Source organism: Pezoporus occidentalis, unplaced genomic scaffold, assembly GCF_034315485.1.
Source record: "Pezoporus occidentalis ecotype Australia unplaced genomic scaffold, CSIRO_AGI_Poc_V1 ctg11, whole genome shotgun sequence".
NCBI classification, from domain to species: domain Eukaryota; kingdom Metazoa; phylum Chordata; class Aves; order Psittaciformes; family Psittacidae; genus Pezoporus; species Pezoporus occidentalis.
Window position 1 is genome coordinate 12,511,779 of NW_026912886.1, and position 22,398 is coordinate 12,534,176.

At 39.0% G+C, this 22,398-nt stretch overlaps 1 protein-coding gene across 3 annotated transcripts in view; it reads left to right on the top strand.

The window, feature by feature from the left end:
* MCTP2 (multiple C2 and transmembrane domain containing 2) overlaps window positions 1-22,398 on the top strand; it is a 123,939-nt gene that overhangs the window by 88,905 nt on the left and 12,636 nt on the right. For all 3 annotated transcript variants that reach the window (XM_062631365.1, XM_062631354.1, XM_062631372.1), the window contains 2 exons: window positions 11,754-11,876; window positions 14,645-14,686. In XM_062631365.1, the coding sequence (XP_062487349.1) occupies window positions 11,754-11,876; window positions 14,645-14,686 (165 nt within the window). The remainder of the gene's footprint in view (window positions 1-11,753; window positions 11,877-14,644; window positions 14,687-22,398) is intronic.

Here is a 22,398-nt window from a genome sequence, read left to right on the forward strand (position 1 = left end):
GTGCACCTTTGGGAAAATTATTTGCAATGATATATTTCAATTTCCTTAATAAACTAGACCTGACTTCCTAATTCCCTTTCCCACAAGTCACTCCACGGGGGTTAAGACATGAAGTATTTTGAAATTATTATCAGATAACTGTTTCTATGAATAAAAAGCTAATCTCTGCTTTTTTTTAAAATATATTTGGATTCCAAAGCTGGGAAATAAACAGTGGTGGTAGAAAGGAAATACGAGATTAATAAAAATGAGGACATTTTGCAGAGCTACTCTGGGTTGTTTTAATCTTTTTTTTCCCCCTTTTTTCTGGGAAGTGGTACTTCTGTAAGAGCATGCATTGCAGTGGCTCTTCTGCTTTCTGTTTTAAAAGTTGTATGAATACTATCAGAGATAGTGGTCCTTTAGTGCCCAATGAATACCGCCTCACACACTGATACCTATAGTAACACATACAGACTGACTATGAGATCAAATGCTCTGGTTAAAAAGCCTTAGGGAAGCATTATGTGTCTGAGGTCTGATCTATTGTCTGGGAGGTCGGAGAGTGTTAATGCACTCTGCAAAGATTAGACTCCCTCTCTAATTGCTCCAACACTTCCTTAAAGGATTTAAACAGGCAGGAAAGGTGATGCTCCTTGTCAATTTTTGTCTTCTGACAGCTGTTGAAGTTTATCTGTCTTTCCGTGGAGACCACTCCATCACATAAACCAGGCAATGTCAAAAGCACAGACCTGAATTAGGACTGAGAGCAATGAATGCTATTATTTACAACTTCGTTATTTCGGTTTTTAAATCCTTTAAGGTTGGGGACGGGATGCTTTCACATGCTGTGCTGGTGATGGGAGCTCCCAAAGTCCCACAAAAAGTTTAACTCATTGAGTCTGATGAAAAGTCACCCTTTTAATAATTCTAAGTAGATCACATTATTGCCTGCATCCCTTAGAGCACATCTGGTGCTTCCCCAGCGCATCTCTGTGGTACCACGTCAGTGCACGTAACAGCCACAGCCATTGTGTGTATTACTGCTTATTTATCAAGGTACAATGCTAAGCCTGAGCTACTGTGAGGCACTGTTTGCTATTTACTACTAGTTTTTCCTTTCCCTCATGAAGTCTGATAAGAATTTGATTTCCCTTGGTTCACAGAATCTAAATCCTATAGAAGAGCTGACTCAGAAGCTCATGCAGGAAAGTTTTTCTGCTGCTTAACCACCATGTCCACACTGGCAAATGCCTCACCCCCATCACTGGCTTTATGAAGCAAAATAGAAATTTGCCCAATTAAAACCAATTAAAAGAACGAGCTTCTTATTTTGAAGTGTAGCTATTTGACAATCAGCACCAAGTAGTTTTGCTGCTGGTTTAGATGACTAGCTTATTCTAATGGCTTATGTTTGCAAAGGATGCTTCTCTTGCTTGGCAAAGAGCTTTAAGAGCAGGGGATTAAAAAAGGTGAATTACTGAGAAAGGAGAGAAGCACAGCTCAACACCAGGCAAATTTGGAAGATTTAATATTTGAGCAACAAGGCCACAGCATCCTCACATTCACAGCAGGGTAATGTTAGTGCAACAAGAGTGCAATTTGACCCATCTCTTTAGAAACGTCTATTCCTGTTTCCCAGACAGATGTGAGTGCGTCCTGTTTCGCTGCAGCTCCCACAACGTGACAGGTCCTGCTAAACAGAGAAGCCACCCTGTAGTTATTTTTTTCCTGGTGGATCAGAAGCATTTTAATTTGATAGTGTCTGTGTTTTTGCTAGTCTTGCAGCATCTAAATGTGTTGGTGTATATAATCAATTTCACACATCCAAATGTATAAATTTGACCTATATAAATATACATCTATTCAATGCCTCTTTTCTGGGCTCTGAGCAGATGACTAATACAGCTGTTCAAAGGAGAAAAGGAGTTTTTTTTCCTCTTATTTTTTTTTTTTTAAGAAAAAGCCCTCTTGGCTCTGAATCGGAAATTGAGGAGCAGAATTCATCAAGTGTATTCTGATCGTTCTCACATGGGTAGTTCCTCCTTCCCTTCCTGCATAGCATGTTCCTTTGCACTGTTGCTATATTACATGAAATGTTTCATCTGTATATAAAAATTAAAAATTCAAGCAAAAATCTGGCCCATATGAAGAACAGGCCCTTTGGGCATATGGTTCATTATGCATATTCGTTTAATTACTAAAACACTTGGGATGTCTCTACTGCCCTTGCTTTCAACTTGTAAAGTTGGATCTGTTCTGCAGCACAGAATATGTTGAACAGGCATGTGTCATAAAGGACTTCAGTTTTCTCCTACTTAAAGCTCTATATTATGTTCTTGGCTGGATTGTTAGGATTTACTGAATATTAGTTCAATCCTCTGCATCAAAACAGCAGTTCGGGGTCTCTTTTCCCTTAACACCTTCTCTAACACAAAAAGGCAAGTTTTACAGTGGTTAGTTCAGAGTTGTGTTTAGTACCAAAGTAACGTGAGACTGAGGATTTAGATTTCAGGCACATTCCCACAAAGCACCTAAAGTCTCACATTGAAGCTGTATAACTTTTATTAGCTAAGAAGGGATTGCTGTGATAGTGTGACTTTAATTGATTTTCAGGGCAAACAGGTGGTGATGGTTTAGGCATCCCCTAGTCTCCTGCCATTCCTAATTTGGAGCTGCACATATAATAGCTTTATTAAAACAAACAATCTTCTAGCTGTAGTTTTACCTGAACAGCTGCCTGAAATTGCAAGAGTCTTGCAAGTTGGGTTTTTTTCAGATAGTTCTGTGTTTTGGAAAACAAGATGCTATAGGTCTGCTAGTGGAAAATCTGTTACACAGTCGTGCTGTCAATGCTTGATGTTTTTTTTGTGTCACTGCTGTTGTTGCTAGTACAATAGTAATGTATTTAGGGTATAATTACAGTGAGTCTCCCAGTCATCTCCATGCATTTGTTCTGTAGTGAAGCAATTTTGTCACACTGCAGATTATGAAATGATGTAATCTCTGTCACCGTCCTTGGTGTGTGTCAGGTGTGGGAAGGGCTGGGGTTCAACTACTGTTTTTGCTCTCCTCTTGACTGTGGAAAATGGTCATTGAGTTGATGAGAGATTCTGGCACTGGGCTGTGATGGGGAATCCCATGTACATCATAAGGAAAGAGAATAGCCTGAAATTCTTTGCCTGAAAGGATATTGTCATACTGCTTTGAATGTGGTTTATAGGTGTTCTTAGGTTTCGGGTTTTGTGATCTAAGTTTATTGTTTTGTGGTGGTTGTTGTTATTATTAATGATTTTTATTTATTTTAATTTACTTTTTCTGCTTAGTTTCAGTCTGAAAACATTTCTTTAGGACTGGAAGGTTTTGAAAAGGAGGGTATGGGGCAGTTTTGCAGCCTTAGAGCGTACAAGCATCTAATTCTCATTTATGTGGATTTACTGCAACCTGATTTATTTTTCATATGTTTTTTTTAATGCCATAGCTGAGGATTGTCAGGGAAATAACCTTATGGTGATCTTTCTGCTACTGAACACTGAATGAAGTCTAATTAAACATACTTGCTTTATTAAAGAGCCCTTTTTCCCTTACTAATTCAGATCTAATACAGTATGAATGTGAAGGAGGAAGTCATTAAAGTAGTTTAAACATATCGTTTACGCCTCCTATTTGCTACCAGTTGGAACCCACTGTTGGAGCCCAAAGTTAAAGAATGCTTCCACCAAATCCTCTTTCCACCCCTGTACAATTACGTCACCATGTGACCCTCACTGCTAATGTTTCTCACAGCGTTAACAAATACGTGTCCAAAGTAAGTGGACATTTATCAGCTCGGCTAATGATAAATTTTTTCATGACCCTTTTAAGGTGTTCACCTTATCCAGAATAAATAAAATTAACCTACATTTTTTCTTCCTTTTAAATAGCACAGATATATTTTTTCTGACACTTTTGGGAAGAATTATTTACTATAAGATCAGGCTTTTAACTTGCATAATGCCTGTCTTCCCCGAAGATAGATCATAACTTTCTGCATGAGAGTAATACTGAAACTATGACTCTGCTGATAAACAAACCAAAACATTAGAGATAAAAATGACCATTTAATTTAGCTACAATATAAAACAAGTTTGTTGTTTGGTTTTTTGCATGCCAACTCCTCTTTGTTTTAGGATTCACTCCATTGCCTTTGTCCGTGATAGAAATAACATGCAGATTTATTCCCCTGACCCACTCCCAACGGATTACCCCAAAAGATAGAAAACTGTTGTAATATTTTTTTCCTGCTTTTTTTCAGTTTTAAGCTTTATTGCTTGAGGGTCTTAACTGTATTTTACTTGGCACAGAAGATGTAAAATATGTTAGATAAAAGCATGAGGGAAAAATTAGACCGTCAGCATGCTGGCAAACAGCTATTTCTTCAGTGTCTGCAGCCTAAAAGGATTTGAAATTTTTACCCTAAAACTGTTGTGCATACATAAATATAGAACCCAAACCTTGTAGTGTTGTAGTTGTTTGTTTTGGTTGTTTTTTGTTCTTTTTATTAAGCTCTTTTGGGTTAGGGATAAAGAGTAAGTATCAGCCACAAGAAGACTGGATAGAGGCACCCGGTTAGACTTTTGATGGGCTGTTAGGCTTTCGGCTTTAAATGTGGGTGTCTTAAAGGACAAAGGTGACACCTCCAGTCACACACTGTATTGTGTTGAAAATTATCATCCACACTGACCAGTCTGACAGATAATCTTTAAATAAGTGGAATGCAATATGTGCATATTAACTTACGTAAACTTAACAGGTATTAAGTATATGTAAGTTAAGTTCAGTGAAATAAGCTTGAACCAAGCAGCTCTTTTCTGACTGCTCATGAAAGAGAGATCTCTAAGGATCTTGGTTTTAATTTTCTAGGCTGGCTAACCTCATTAATATAACCAAAATAATCAAAATAAAGGAAAACTCTCACTTTCTAATTAGTTTGATTTTTATTTTATTTTTGTTCCTCTCTGATTCCAGGCATTGTTATGCATAAAGAATTAATCCATTAAACATGTTACTGACAAAAAGTAATTCAGGATCAGAGTGTGAGCATTTTGTGTTTGCAGTCTTCAGCGTAGCATCCCACCCTTCCCTGATGAAGTTACCGGCAGCAGTGTCCCAAGAGGGTGGTGGAGAACAGATTGTAGTATTGTCAACTCTTCTGATTTCACTGTTACTTTTGCAGAATAACATGGTTTTTCTTAAAGCTCCATTTCTTAGAGTCCTGTGATTGCACATGAATCACAGCTTTCATTTAAAACACAAATGAGTTTCTACTTCCTGGCAGCAGAAAAGAAAATGAGATCCCCCTGAAGAGTCTAAACCAGACAGTGATAAAAAAGACCCTAGCACATATTGACTTAAACTGTATGAGATTTTTTGTGTTCTTTGGGTTTTGTTTTTTTTTTTTGTTGATTATTTCATGTCTTATTTTGTTGGGAGTAGGTGGCACTGGGTTTTTTCTTTCCCTTTTGAGCGTTCAAACTGGTGTTAAAATTGTGACCCTGATGACCAAAGTTCCTATCCTCCAAAGGCTTTATTCTGTCATTCCATTTCCTTGTTGCATCATCACAATGTAAATCATCAAGCACAAGCTGGATGTCTTGGATTTGTTTCCTATCCATTAATCTCATCCTTGACCATTTTCTCAGCAAGCTGCATCTGGGACAAGCAGCGAAGGGACATGTGGGTATGGCAGCAGGACATGGCTTTGCACTGTGTCATTTGGCCTGTGTAGACAGCAGAGGTGGGCAAATGTGGCCATGTTGTTTGTTACCCAAAGCATCTTCTGAAAAAGTATCAGGTAGATTTAGATGGTAGCAAATTGTACAAACATACCCTTTATTCCTGCTTCTCAGTTCTGTGCGGTCATGCATGTTGTACAGACTGAGTTATTTTGGTGTTTTGGTTTGGATTTAGGGTTCTTAGGTGGATTTTTTTCCTGTGTCTTTGTTTTTTATGTTCCAATTGTGTTTGCATTTACTATGGAAAGCTTGTGTAGGAGAGCTAAGCTTTTTGCTTGTGACACACCCTTAACAATTAGTAAATTGTACACTGATGTGTGGAGCAGTGCAGAAATAATTGATAATGTGGCATAAATATTTAAAGACCTCTATTCCTTCTGGTCATTTTCGATTTTGGTCATCGCTGTTCAATACAGAGCACGTTTCATGCTGCCATTGAGATGCTCTGCATTCTTTGGCTGGGGACACAAAAATTGAATCTAAAATAAATAGATTTCTTCTGACAGTGCTGGTTTATTTAAGTATAATTTCTCTTCCTGCCATGTTCTTTCTTACTGCATTGCAATGAAGAAGTGATTCTGCTCATAACTGACCCCTCCTTGAGCTCCAGCTTTGGTGGCTGTGAAGTGGCACTGGAGTGCTCTCAGTTGGATGTGGGAAGGAGACTATTAGTACAAGCAATTCTGGAATGCATCTTTGGAAGAGGTTGTGTTCTTAAAGAAAAAAGTGAATCTTTTGGAGAGGGCCTTTAGTGGGAGATACATAAAAGATGACTGCCTCAACCTGTATTTGCCATGCCCTCATGTGGGGCTGTATTAGTCTAATTTTCATAATTCTCATAGGCTTCTTTTTGTAATATTCTCACTAGTCCAACATACCCACCCAAAAGCACAAAGTGCAAACACACTGCTCTGTGTGAGTGTGTTCTTTCGCTCCTCTTCTACTCTCCCTTTCTAAGGACAGGAATAAGTATCTGTCAGAAATAATTTGTTGTCGACAGGCTTATTGCCTCCAAGGGATTCAAATGCCCTTTTAGGGAGCAAGTATCTTATGTTATTGGCTAATATCCTGCATTTTGTTTGGGGCAGAGGGACTGAAAGCTTAGGAAAAAAATATGATGGAGCGTTGGTCCCTGAATATTGAGCTGCAGAAATTTCTCCTTTTTAATAGCGTCCATTTGTGCGAACACGGCAATTTGAGACTACGTAACCCAGAGATAAGTTAAAAATATGTAATTCATTTACCCTGTAAATAAAGGGGATCATATCTTTGTGTCTCAAATTGAAATCAGTGCTTTTGTTTAGTTCAAGACATAAATTGGCCATTCAAAGCAGCATCAGCTCAAGTTTTTCTCTGGGCTGCCTGAATTGCACTGACCATGTTTATAAATTGCAAGGAAACTTTTGAGGAAGCTGTTAGTAGTTTAAAGTTCAGATAAATTGTGTGTGGTTTTGAAACTTGGAGTTTCAAATCATATTTTTCACAGCTCTGCTGATGAGGCATTTCATTAGCATTGGAGCCTACAAGGGCTGAGAAAATAACCTTTTACCGCAGGTTCCTTGCATGCGTTTAATCTCCTTTCACTTTTATTTTTTCCATCTGATGGAATGTATCCCTCTCCTTCTCTGTCAACGTCGCTGTTGTTTTCCAAGGATTATTCTGTCACACAGCACAGCATCTTTTACTTCTCCGCAAAGATTCAACAGGTCTAAACCAGCTTGTTTTTTAGACTTAAAACATTATATAATTACTGCTTAGGAAAATTACACAGAAGATCTTATCTAATGCCAGGTTTCTAAACCTCTTAAATGTGTTCTATCCCATGACTGTGGGTTTGCTGGTGACAAATGTTTTATGGGCATACTTTAGTAGACACCCGTCTAAAATCTGTTCTTAATAGTCAGATCCTAAATTGGAACCAGAGGGGCAGAAAAACCAGATTTGAAACGTGTTTCTAAGGGTTTGTTTTTACTTTCAGTTGAGACTGCCTTCTCTCATCTTTTGTACTGCTGTCAAAAGGGCCACTCTTATGGTTGTTCAAACTCCATGCTTCTTGACAGGAACAGTTGGACCCCTCTTCAGTGATTTTCAGATGAAACAGCTTCCAAACCTCCAGAGCTTTAACTTGTAGTTATTAGGCCCTTTGAAATAGTAACACATTAATCAGCTGAAATCAAGTGGTCCTTTCTCCAAGGCTGTGATATTGCTGTTCTCTTCTAGGTAGAACTCTCATCTAAATATCAGTTTCAAGAGCTCTTCCCCCCCTCCCTCTAGATACATTTACCATTGCTGTTTCTATTCTGATCATTGTTTTATAATGCTGTGAATTAAAATGCTCAGTTCTGTAATAGGCTTTTATACTCTCCAATTGCATGAAAAGCAGTAACGCAGAAAACCAGATTGCACTTGTGTTATTTTAGAAATTGGCTTCTGTCCTTTTAACTTCTCTCATGCACAGTATGAAGCCCAGCAGAAAAGTTACTGATGATGTAATGGATTATGTGTGACAGACCTTGCTCTAACGATGATGTGAAACATAGAAAAAGGTATGGTTTGTTAAAACGGGATCATTTGAAACAGAGGCTTGGTTTCTGTTCCTGACATTTGTGATATTGAACAAGTGATCTGAACCTTTAATGACTTCCCTTACCAGTCTATGTATTAGGCAAAATGCTGAGAGGATCAGAAGAAATCAAGAAGATATTCTTCCTTGCAGTAGCCATTATAGAGACATATATACAGATTTATTTGAGTTTGAACTTAAACAGGGGAGATTTAGGTTGGATATAAGGAAGATATTCTTTACTGTGAGGGTGGTGAGCCATAGGGTTCCCAGAGAAGCTGTGGCTGCCCCATCCCTGGAAGTGCTCAAGGCCAGGTCAGACAGGGCTTGGAGCAACCTGGATTGTGTGAGGTGTCTCTGCCCATGGCAGGATGTTGGAACAGGATGATTTTAAAGTCCTTTCCAACCCAAACCATTCTATTATTCTGTGATTCAGTGCGTCAGCAGCTGAACCATTCTTGAGTTTTGTCAAAAAAATTATTATAAGAAAATAACTTAGGGAGGAGAATGCAGAGCTTCTCCCAGGCTTAAGGTATCACTGCGGAGACAATAAAAACATGCATGATCAAGATCCTTGTAATCTGAGGTGTGAGTGTCCATATCACAGGGCTGCTGATGCTGTAGTCAGTGTCAGGAAGCTGCCTGAGAGCTGATAAAATAGGACAGGGGGCCTGTTTGGGAACTGCTTTGAAAACCAGTGTTTCAGAACTACTCAAAAGGCTGTTAGAACGCAGAAATATTTCCATTCGCTTTATAAACACCCTCTGAACTTTTATTATGTACTCTATGTTCACAGCAATCATTTCCCATACCTCCGAGGCTAAATAATTTCTGAATAGCTAAATCAATTTGTCTTGTGTCTGTGTTGTGTCACAGTAATGAAAGTTCCCTTTACTGCGGCGGTAGCAGTAAAGCGACTCTTCTTAAGGAGATGTGGGAGCTCTATCAAAGCATCGCAGCCTGAGATATAACTCAGCAACCGATTAACCAGTCAGCATTAGAAAGGAAGCGGCAGTATGCCTCAGCTATCAATTTGAGACTACAGTGAGATTTTGTAATTAAGTTTTAAGGTCTGAAACTTAATAATACACAAAATGTACTGTTGGATCTAAAATCACCAAGGTCTTGATTTTGTATCTTGCCTAAATGACCCGTGATTGCAAGGTTGTATTATACTTGCAACCGAGCAGGGTGATGTTCATATAGGATGGTGACAGATGCACTAAAATTGGTTCAAGTCCTGCAACTGAATGAATGAAGAGAGGTTCTTCAAGAGCTTCATTGACTCCTGTAGGACTTTGCCTAGCTGACTGCTGGTGGAGTCTTTTTGCTGCGTTAAGACAAGACTGAGTTTGAAATACCCCGCTGAGACGATGTAAATGCAACCTCCTCCAACAGGCTGAAGCAAATGTTTTGAATTAATACCTAGCAATATGAATTTCCATGAAGTAGTTTACATAAGGATCAGATGTATTTATGTGTGTGTGTCTGTTTTTATCTCTCCATATATACCTGAGATAGATATCTGTATAGATGTGTACAGTAACAAGTCTTTGTTCTTTAGAGTGACATTTAAAGTAGGATAGGAGCTGGTATCAGCTTCATTTTGTCTTACAAAGCAAGGGAATTGGAATAGCTTCAGAGGAACTTGCTCAGATTAGAACTTTTATATTTAGGGAGGACTTCTTAGGTTGGAATATAACAGTTTTTGAAGTCTTTATTAACTAAAGCCATGCAAGAAGTCTGTAAGGCAGACCAAGTACCATGCCTTCTTGGCCAGGATTCTTGTGTTTCTCTTGCCTTGTTTACATATAAAATGTGGCAGTTGGAATCATTATCACTCCTATGGTGAAAATCAGGACCGGAAATTAAAAACAAAACGAATTCTCTTCTACATTCCTATGCTGCAAATCAATGGCATGGGGATATATTGTCTGGCTGTCAGCCCATTTTATAAATGAATATATCGCAGAGATTGTTTTACTGGCCCACAAATGCCAATAATAGGATGACAGTCTAATTCCTTGCGTAGCAGCCGATAGCATAAAGTCAGGTTCCCCCTAGAAAATGCAACTGCTGTTTTGGGGAAGGTTACAGATACAGTCATTGTTTCTTGGTTTATGTTTGGCCCGTGGTAGATATTAACTGACCGCTTGCTTGATGTCAGACAAGTCTTTCTGTTTTAAAATTACAACAGCTGCTGTTTTGTAGTGGTATAAATTCTCACCGTGCTGAATGCAGTGGGAAATTCTTATTGGTACAATGTAGTTGGACTTTCAGATACATAACACAAAAATACATTGCCATAAATATCCTATTCTGCAAGTGTCAGTGTTGCTTTTATATATGTAATACCTAATGGGCCAAGGATGAAGGGCGGTAGAGATTTAGCTTTCTGATTACCCATAGAGTTTCCCTTTTGTTGCAGTTTGAGATACTTTAACTGGATCTGACTAATTTTCACCTACTTGTATTAATCCAAAAATGTGTTTAGTTGTTTTTTTTTGTTTCTGATCAACCCAGGTTCCTTTTGAGGAAGAAAAAACAGTTAAATGTGTTTGTGCTTTGTCTGTAGAGGAGAGCGTTTAAAATAGCTTCAGATTTCCACCACCATTAGGCAGTTCTTCTGGAAACACTATGTATGAGTAGAAAAGGAAATGGGATCACAACATGCATTTTATGGCAGCTCTGGATTTAGTTTGTTAACTTTGCATTGCCAACCACTCCAAGTTTGCCGTCTGTTCAGGTACCGTTGGTACTGCAAGATAGGCTTGCAGCTTGGTTTGGTATCAACCAGTGAAATCGGAATATGTCATGCTGAAAAATAGCAAGGTTATGAGAACAGAGACTTACTGAATCCCTTTCCAAAATTATGTGCAACCTAGATCCTTGCCTTCTGGAAGGAAATGATGCTGCTATGCCGAGAACATAGATGGATTAATGGTGAAGGTGCGTTTGCTGGTTGTCCCCTTTGCAGTGACAAGGGAGCTGAATGGTTCCTGTTACACAAGAGGATTAAACTCTCCTCTAACCTATGAAAGATCCCATGGCAAATAGGGTTTGATCAAGTGGTGCAGGTTTACCTCTGTAAGTGGGTCTGTTATCCACTAGTACTAAGGACAAAAGTCTTTCAGGCTTGAGGGGGTCCAAGGAAGAAGTGAATAAAACCTTCAGACTACCCGTATATTCATGGCCTTGTACTTCACCAGATACAGGGGATGAGAAGCTATGAAACAGAAGCCTAATGGGTTCAAACAGCAGAGAAAGAGAGCATGCTTTGAGAGCAGATTCTCTTTGCCATAATAATAATAATATGAATGAGGTTAACAGAGATTCAAGGATGAATGTACATAGGGATAATAACTGAAAGGCTTGCTTATATGCCTTTCACTTTAAACACTTTTATGTGTTCCCTTCTGCTGCTTTATTTCTCCCAGGTATTTGTGGTCACCGTCTGGACCGTGGAACTGTACATGGTGCCCCTGGCTCTGCTGGTGCTGTTTGCATACAACTTCTCCCTCATCACAACAGGCAAGATCAACAACACCCAAGATGCCCAGGCAAGTAAAGCGGCAGTAACATTTCTGGCATCCGCAGCTTGAATTTTGTCCATGAGCAAAATGTTACATATTTTAATGGTATTGAGCAAGTTACGTAGCTAAATAGCATTTCTATTTCGAATTTACTGAAAAGAAATGTCAACCCTCTCAATTTTTATGATTCAGTTCAAGCAATAATCCATTCAGAGTCATAGGACAAGACAAGGAGAGTGTGTAGGATGGGGATTTTACTTACTAAATAACTACAAATGTTTTTAAGTTGAAATAAGAAAAACTTACAAAGCGACAAGTTCCTAAAACCCATGACCTTATTACTTGTACGCTTTGTGTCACACTAATGATTCATGATTCACAGAAGAGGAAAGTCAATAGAAGCCAAAGGAGAAGTTATTTTTAAACCTTTTCCTGTGATTGAGACTTTAGGAAGCCCTTATTCCTCCTTCCCACCCCCCTTTAAATGACAAATGCTTCCCCTCTGTCGTCCCGTTCTCCACCCCCCCCAGCCTTCCCTTGATCTGGGAGAAAAAAAGATTTAAATATAAAAATAATTACAGTATGTGTGGCAAAGTGCTACTGCTGGAGTATGAAACGCTGTTTGATGTTGGCCACTGTCTCTACTTACAGAGCAATGGTAATTACAGTTAGAAGTGAAAATAAGTTCATGAATGTCCATAATAATCTAGTTTAAAATGTGTAACCAGTAATGAAATACAGGTTGAATTATAGGTTCCTTCTAACTTTGTCTAAAAAGATGATTGACATTTGTACCCATGAAGAATACCTGTACTCAAATGAATCAAGTGGATTTTATGCAAAGAAATAATATCCTAGAATTAAAAAGGCTGATAGCTGGCTTATTAGTTTTAGTGAGAAAAGTTGCTCCTAGTTCAGTACTCATCTCTTATGATGTGGAAACATCGTTAGAAAATAGGGAAAATTGCATTATCCAGACTAGAATACAGACTTGATTTGAGAACATGGCGAAAGAAATGCTTATCTCCAATTTCAACTAAGTCCAGAATAACATAGAAAGATACAGTGTGTCTTCAGTAACTACTTCATTTGATCTGAAAAATGAGAGCTTCGCATGTAGGAAAGTCCCAGCCAAACAGGTGGTTTTGTTTTTAATACAAAAGGTGATAAATAATAATGACCTACCCAGAAAAAAATACACAGAGAAAACCTTCCAGCACCCATCACTCATCCTGTGATGAGTTTGTTGCATGTTCAAGTGAGGAGCATTTCACATAAGTAAGCAAAATTGAGCAGTACATCATTTATGTGGGTACTGCAAAAGGCTATGCATGAAAATACAGGTTAATTGTAGTAATACCGAAAAAAGGTCCATCAGAAAGTTGGCCCTTTTGCTGTCACACATCCTGTGAACGATGCATTGCAGTGAGTGAAATTCAGGCGTGCATTCTGCATAAGCGAAGTTACACATCTGCCTAAGTGCTTTGCCGGATTGGGATCATATGGAACAAGTAGTCAAAGTGCCTTTAATATTACCTGATTTCTTTTTTATGTATGCCTGTGATTCTAACCATCTGTAGGTCAGAAATAGACAATCAGGTGCTACCCCATGTCACATCTGTCCTGCAGATGAGAAAAGGTTTTCTTCAAAATACCGATGCTTTTTATACAGTCATTTATTTACTTTTTCTTGCTTCTTTAGGCCTTGGCTGCATGTGTGTTACCTTTGGGTTTTGTGTGCCAGCATGCACATTTTGTGTATAATGCGAGTAACACTCCTTGCAAAAGTGGACCTTGAATTCTCTGATTTCTGTGCTATAAAATGAAAATAACAGTATTAACTTTGTACGCATGATGCAGTTGCCAGGAGGCTAAATTCATAAATATTGGTAAAATGGCTTATGATTTACAGATGGGATGTTTCTGTGGAAATGTAAACCATGCTCAGCGTTAATTCAGCTGTTTGGGGTGTTCCAGAGAGCCAAAGAGTAAATCTGGGTATCTGAGCATACTAGATGCAACTGCTTTAAAACACAAATCCAAACCATCTTTTTATTATGATTCTTCACATTCTTTGCATGTTTGCTGTATTTAAACATGTAATGCAGCTATTCAAATGTACCTAGTAAATAACCAAGAACTTAGAGGACCCTGTTAAAGGCTCAGATTATTAAATACTTGAATTGAAAGCCAAGTGCTCCTAATTTCAAGCCTTAGCCAAGTCTTTTGTTTCCCCTCCTACCTGTCAGCGTAAAAGTTAAAGGGAGAAAATAATGCTGCAAAGAAATCTGACTGTGATTTGTGAGATTGATTATGTTCATCTGAATGTATTTTCTAAAGTCTAATGTTTCAGTAATGGCCCTAAAGGGAGGGAACAGTCATTGTAGCAGCAAAGATGGAACAAGTTGAGTATAGAGTCCTCAGCCTTGACATGCCAGCTGGTTCATTTGTCAGACTAAGAACAAAGCTGTTTACAGACATACATAAGTTGTCAGTGAATTTGAATGCCTGTTGCCTTCAAACTACTGGGTACAGCCACTAATGCTTTATTTAGACTTAAAATTTGTATAGGGTATTGCAGGCTTTGTTCCGGATACTGCAAAAAACCCCAAAAGTCCTTGAATACAAAATGTTATTTCTGAAAGGTGAAAGCAGTGGGGTTTTTGATGACTTGCAGTAGAAGTGAGAGAAAACTGTGTAATGAAATGTTGTGGGAGTATCAGAAGCTTTACAAATGTTGCCTGTCACTGAAAAATAAGTGTAGCATTTTGAAATGTGGACATCTGCTTTTGCAGGAGCTTATGGGCTTGGATGAAGATGAGGATGAAGATGATAAGGTAAGTGTATCTCACGATTGTGTTAGCTAGAATCAGAAGGAACGTGGGAGAGCACACACCCACCATCCTATTTCCATGAGATCTTCATGTATTATGTGTAGTAACTGGAAAAAACAATTGTTACTAGTTTGCTCATTGGCAAATTTGAAAATATGAAAAGATTGGTTTATGTAACATTCCATAGTGGTGGAATCTATGCGAGATCTCTGAACATTAACTGAATCTGAGCAGTCCCCACTTTGTGCTTGAAATCGTAACAGGCACATGTGTATGTGTACTGATAGGTGTGGGTAGGTATGGATATGGGTAGGGTATGGGTATGATGGGTATGGGTAGCCAAGGTGTAAAGACACACACGAGTATGTAAAATCCTCCACCTGAATTTCCGGTGTTGGGTCACATTTTGTGCTAATGGCTTTCCCCAGAAGATTTGGCATTTTCATTTCTGTTGGCCAGAATTGGTGTAATACGTGGAGAACTGGTTAGAATTTTCTTAACGTTTCTTTAAAAGCTTGGGGTTTGGTTCATTGGCTGAAATGTAGAAAGAATTGGAATTGGCAAGGCCTGTTTTGTATTTTATTGGAGCATACTTACTCATTCTTCTCACTGTGAAAAATTCATTGGATTTTTTTTTCGAGTTTATCAAACCACAGTGACAAATGATAAAAGGATTAGAGGGCATGACATCTGAAGAAAGATTAAGAGAACTTAATGTATACAGCTTGAAAAAACATAAGTAAGTGAAGGAGGATCTGATAATCTATAAATACTTTAAAGCTAAAAGGTGAGGAATTATTTAACGAGCAACAGCATGCAGGGGAACATTAGCTGTTAGGAAGAAAATGTTCACAAGGCAATGTGAAACTTTCAAATTGCATACTAAGTTAATAGGACTCTTGAATATTCTATGTTTTAAAAGTGTTGCAGTGAAATTGTTGATCATTGAGAAGTAAATCAATACCACAGTTAGCAAGTGCACCTTAACTCTTCTCAGTTGAAGACGCTAGAATTGAAGCTTAGCAGTCTAATTGATGGGGGTAGTTATTTAAGCTTAACAAGCTCTTCTATGGTTATAGTTTAATGAGAAACCAGAAATCCGTCAAAGTTATAAAGTGAATTTTAGCCAACCTAGTTGAATTACAGGTTTCGTGTTTAAATATTCCCATTTATAATTTACTCTCTGCGTTGTAAAATTGGACAACTAAAAGGACCAATATCTGGGATTCTCCAGAAGTTGTTAAATGAAAGTTGCATCTTTTCCAAAGGAACACTGTGCATCTCTAAAAGTCAATAATTTATATCCTGTGGGTACCCAAAATTAGACACCTGTAAATACTGAGCCTACATCTTATTTGTGTGATGCCTAAAGGTGTAACTTATTTGCTGGAACTAATCCCATTTTCTGTCTTCCTTTTTTCATATGCCTCTTTCTCATTTGCAAGTGCTGAGGTGAAAAAAAAACAAGTTAAAATGTATTAAATAGGTATTTAATCCTCTGTTTCCTGTGCTGTGAAAGAGATTTATTGCTGCAAAGCCAAAATATTCTAGGTTACATTTACCCTGGATTTATCTCCAGTGGCTTTGGTTCTATCTATAAATACAACTGGGCCACTTAAATATGGATCCGATCGCTTTGAATTTTTGCCACAATACCCCTCCAGCCTCTCTCCCAAGGCAATTCCACTGCCATCCTCTTTCTTGGTTTCTTTTAACTAAGTATGCCAGTGTGGGAAAACTCCTGAGAGTCAATGTTGAGCTGTTCTCTACCATTTTGTAATCAGCATTGCCTCCATCTCTGTTTTCTGCATGCACTCTTGAAAATGGAAAGCTACTAGCACTGGCTAAAGCAGTAGACACCTCCAGCAGGCTTTCTCATCAAGATAACACTTTATAGCCCAACATTACAGCAATAATAATTCATAACTTGTATTAATTGATATACTAGTGTTATGGGTCTATGGAATCCTGACACAGAATTGCCAGGAGAGAGAATTGCCAGCCGCTACATGTGTCCCATGACAAGTGCTGTGCAGCATGGCCTTAGTGTCTTCATCCTGTCCTGGGTATATTCCTCCTTTGCATCATTGATGGACCATGCTTGCACTGTGATGACTTGCATGTTTAAGTACATTAGGTTATTCCAAGTGACTTTTCCAAATCTGAGGGTGGTCAATGCTCTCGAGGGAGTGTAAGAAAAATGTGATTTTATGACATTATCTCATACCAATGCCAACATTTAAACAGACAATTATACTTTAGAAAGAAGTCTGTGTATTTTTTTCCTCCCTAATACAAGAGCTCCTAAAGTTGGAATCTGCTAGTTGGGTTGTGGTATACAAGGTCACTGTTTCTGTTTCCTATCATCGTGCTGTATCAAAATACTCACACACATAGCCTTTCTGGGTTCTGCTGCATGTTAGACATAACAGGCCACGCTTCTGGGAATTGTAACACACGCTCTAACAGATGAACTGTTTACAAATTAGAAATACACAGACACTTAGTTCAAAAACCCAAGAGCAGATTAACTCCCCCCACCTAAACTATCTGTCTTAAATGACAGGGCTTAATTGCCAACTCCCCCTTTCTTTCCCCCTCTGCCCTCCCCAAATACCAGCATGGAGGACTACAAAAGATAAGAGAGCTCTGTCCCTTTGGCACAAGCTCTTCGGTGGATGAATGCCTTCTCGGATTTGTGCCATCTTGGACATGGAGTTCAAGCTGCATCTTGTCGGCTCTGGGGTCTGTCAAGCTGTCTGAATAAGGATTGTTTTAAAATTACATCACCAAAACATCTTTTGCCTGCCAGTAGGAAGGTATAGACAAGTTACATGTAGCTCAGTGCAAGTTGTTTGATTGCTGACCGTGTCTATTTATTTTACTCCTTTTTTTTTTCCTTTTTTGACAATGACTGCATAGCTTCAAGAGCAGGCAGCTACCCTGGTTAATGAGGGTGTCATAGCACCAGGCTTTAAAGAGTTTTCTGATGATCTTAAGTTGTATGGATAAAAGCTTTCTTCTCTTCCCGACCAGACAAAACTTAAATGATTACTAATTCCAGGTCTAGTAACTGAATCAAAGGAAAATCAGAGAAATGAAACTAAATCAACAATTCCTGTTGTGTTTTGAGGGGTATTTTTTTGTGTGTTTCCCTGTTTGTTTGGTTTTGGGTTTTTTGGATGGTCTCAATCCAGTGGTGAGCCAACATAGCCCTGCTTGGCTAATGGGATGTAATAGGGAAGTATCAGACAACACCGTAGCTTTAAGCCAAGTTATCTGGCAACTTCCAAGAAATGTTTAATATCTCATGTATTGGAAAAAAGAACAGTGGGAAAAATCCTCCCCAAAAATCCAATGTTTCTTATGTAGGAAATTCTCTGTCAAAAATAGGTACAAAAAAATATACAAAGTTTTATGAACACGATTCAGAAAGACTCCAGCCAAACAAATTACAGTCAAATTCATCCAGTAGCAAACAGCTGACATTTTCCATTGGAGTTAGATTCAGCATGTGGAAACCTTCCGTATGGATCTTATTTGTACGGGTGGATTACGATGAAAATTGCATTAATTTTCTCCACTGTAAAGGTCAGTAATTGAAACATGAACCAAGAGTCTATTGTGTAAGATGCTATATCCCCATACTTAGGAAAGGTCATCAAGACAATATCATCTCATTGTTTTCTTCCCTGGAAGTATAAATAATTTCATTAGTTTTTTTCTTTTTCTCTTCAATACAACAATTGCAGTATAGCATTTCAACATCTCCCGTTAAGACTGCTGAAGAGACATGATGATAAAGACTTGAAAATACCCCATGGTGCACAGGGTATGTTCAGACTAGCAAGGGCTCTCCACAAAAGAAGCCCCAAGGTGTGTGTTTGTGTAGGTGTGGACTCCCTTAAATTGCTGTTCTTTCTTCATTTGGCTTTTTGTGGCTTCTCGCTGCTTGCTTCTGTGAACATATTCACAGACTGTGAATATGTTAGTGATGGAGAAGCTGAAGGGATGGGTTCTGCTACTTGCCAGAGCTATGCTTGGTTCAGAGCTGGAGGATGTGACACTTCTAAGCACACATAATCATCCGGTCTTGCAACCATCTTGACTGAAGTGTAATACAAGTTTCCAGGTATCACTTAAGACACAATTACAGCTTCTCTAAGTTTTTTCCAGGCTTCTTATTAACCCTATCAAACTTGTTAATACAGAGTGCAGGGTTTTCTCTGGTTGTGCTTCATTCTTTGCTTGGGAGCCTCCTGCATCAAGGAACTGGAAGATAAATGGTCTGTTGTTAATTCTTATACTGCAGCATTGTTTAGGACTGCTCTTATCCGTAGACATCGCCGACATTGTCACAGTCCTTGTCTCAGCATCTTGACCTAGCAACTCATAGAAGTGATGGGAGAGAGATGCTGAAAGGAGGGACTTGCAGAGGACTTTTAGATATCCTGGGGACTGTGGTATGGTTCTCCTTACATAGAAACCTTAGCAGCCCTATGGCAGTCTAAAATTCTTCCTCTGGAGGTAGGTAAACCAACGCTATAGCTTCTGTATGTCCCTGAAGAAACATTAAGTCGTAGGAGTAGGCAGGTCACTGGATCAAGCACACAAACCTCATCAAGTTCTTGTCCCTTAGGAGTTCCAACTATGTAAAATGTTAAAATTTATTTTGAATTGTCCAGAAGTATGAATAGATCTATCTTTCTCTTGTACACAAATTGCTAAAGACCGTTACCTAGACTGTAGATGACGATCCAGTAGTTTAATTCTAATCGCCATGTGATTGTTCTTAGGTCTCTCGTGTATTTCCAGGAGAAAGCACTTATTTTGACCCTTTTGTTTTCTTTCACCTTTTGTTTTTTAAATCAAAGATTTACTGATGACTTTATATTTCCATTCAGGCTTCTTTTTTGTTGCTTCTTATGTTCCTCACCTAATGGTGTTTTATTCTGTTGAGACTACCAGTATTGCTTTAAAATCTGTAGCAATGCCACCCGACTTTGGGTTGCTCACATTTTCACAGACATGTAAAGTAAGTACAGAAAATGCCTCTTAACCCCACCACCCCTGCATTTCATGCCTGTGTAGAGAGAAAGTAACAGAGTTAATGACCTAAACCTCTCCACATAAGTTTGTTTATGGGCTGGGCTTAGAAGAGTTTTGCTGGTGTCTTGTACACGGATGAGATTCATCTCATGTAAGCAAAGAAAGTGTAAGCATTGCTGAACAAGGCGTGAAGTGGTCATCTCTGCCTTTTAGCCGGTGTTCCCCTAGCCTTAGCTATAGGATGATGTGCCACTGCTTTTGAAACGCGTCCTTTTAAGGCCGATGGTGCTCTCCTTCGTAACATCAATCCGAAGTGATTCTATTGGCTCTGGTGGAATTATTCCAGATTTCACACCTTTTTAACTGAGAGCATAAATTGACCCGTATGTGTTGCATTTCCTCTATTTGGTAATTATTTCAAGTACGTGCAGATTCACTCAATTACCACAGCCAGGCAGGCACATTTGCAGCATGGTGTTAATAAACAAAAAGATCCTGTGATGCACAGTTTCAGGCCTGCAGGAGGCAATTGCTGAGAGTTTGGCAGCCACCCTCTCTGGGTGCCCATCCTCCTGGAACCTCCGAGAAGGTCTCCTTGCCACGCAGCAGACGCTGCAGCACAGGGCAAGACAGTGACTCAGCAAGGCAGATTGCTGGGTTCCTTCCAGCTGCCTTTGGCTCCCATCAGAGGCAGGATCCAGTTCAAGGTTGCTGTGGTGACTGTTTTCAAAGCTCTGCCTGGAATTCATTTTAGCTACCAAGAGACTGTCTGTCACTCCATGGCTGCCACCTCCCACAAGAGCTTCATTCTGCTGCTAGACTGAAGCTGTTAGTGAAGGGTTCCCTGCAGACAATAGAACTCAGTGGTCTGCTGCTTATAGCCAACAAAATCTATTTGGTTTCAGAAGTTCTTCATCAAGGAGTATTTTGGCCTTAAGATGTTGCTTTGGCCCAGGTTTTGCTGGACACTGGTAAGGTCAGAGTTGTGTAGTCTAGCACAGAGCAAGCTGTAAGTTAAATCCAATTTCAGCTAAGTCTGCCTTTCTCTAAACCACAGCATGTTTGGTTTGTTTTAAAAACCAAAACCCAACAGAATAACAGTGGGGCAGAGACATGCATGCCTGAACTTTTTTCCTTTCTTTACCCTTTCCATCAATCTTGTTTGTTGCTAATGCACTGGGGAGTTCATATCTGGTATGTGGGACGAATCCTGGTAAAACATTGCCCTAATGTGCTTGCAGCAGCGGTGGTGGGATAATGAGAATAGCTACTGTAAAAATCCAACCTAATCCTGAAAGTTAGGCCAGCCTAGGGCTGGGCATTGAATTCCTTTGAATTCCTGAATATTCAAGATTTTAATTCCTTAGCTGTCTGTATCCTGTTTTCTTCCTCCTTTTGCATTAATTGGTATTTATTTTTTCTCCTCCCCTTTTCCTCATCCTTGCCCCCAAGTGTTGCTCAGCTTTGTATATTGAGTTTCCCTTGGCACGCCAGAGATCTGCTGATGAATACCACTTGTCTGAAAAGTCACATAGATTTCTTTCTGTGCAAGTGTTTTATGCGAAATCCAAGTGAGCAAGTATTTAGAGCTTGCTCATGGCTTCAAGCATCAGTTTTTAGTTGTATGCAATTGATATTGGAAGCATACATCAGAAATACACTTAGAGAACAATGTTAAAAATTGTCTATGCGTTTGGAGTGTTGCTTACTGGTTTGCATGTATCCGGAGGAAAAATATCTGAAGGACAGATTGGAAAAATAGGGAACAGCTTTTGGTAAGGGTGAAGGCTATTAATCATTGAAACAAATGATCACAAGAAGTTAGAAAATCTCCACCATCCAAGTTTTCAATTCGGTAACAAATGCTCTTTTAGAGCAGAAGTAGTAACTAGCATTACTTGGTCTTTGAAAAACAGACAGTTTTTGCTTTCAGGCTCTCCCTCTGTAGATCTTGTGATTTTTCCCTTGCAAGCCCAGTTCTCAGAAAGGTAACACACCAGTCATGAATTGCCATGTTAATGCTCAAGATGTCCTCTCCTGGCTGGCCCCACATTTCATATGCTTTTAAAGTCTGTGGTGTAGGAATTACCTCAGTTTTGGGGCAGTGAGGCAAATTCTTCTGCAACTGTCCCTGAATGTCTGGCAGCAGCATAACACAAAGCCATTTGTGTTTGAGTGCATTTATGTGTACTGTTTATTAGCTGTTACGTATTTCAGAAATAGAAAAATCTAGAAGTACATTTCATTCAGTACAGCAGAGATTTGGTGTCTTCATTGCCAAGTTTAAGTTGGTGTGCATTAGCTGGGCACAAAAGACTTAACTTCTGAATTTGCTGGGTGGTTGTTGTTTTATTCCCCTCTTCTCTGACATGCTTAATCTTTTTTAAGTCCCCTTTTGTGGCTTTGTTCAGGCAATTAATGTAGAAATGAAGGTTTCTAAATCAGTATATGCAAGGAAGATTTAAAGTAACACACTGATTATATAATTAATTCTCAGTTGTAAACTTATTTTGATGGAGTTAATTCTTTCCCAGAGGCTGAAGACTAGTTCTGGTCCACCCACAGTGCTGTAATCACCTCAGAAATAAAGAAGCAAAAGGCCTTGAAGGAATGGACGTTTCACGACTGGTTTTAGGAAAAAAATGCCAGAAACAGGCAGGATATTT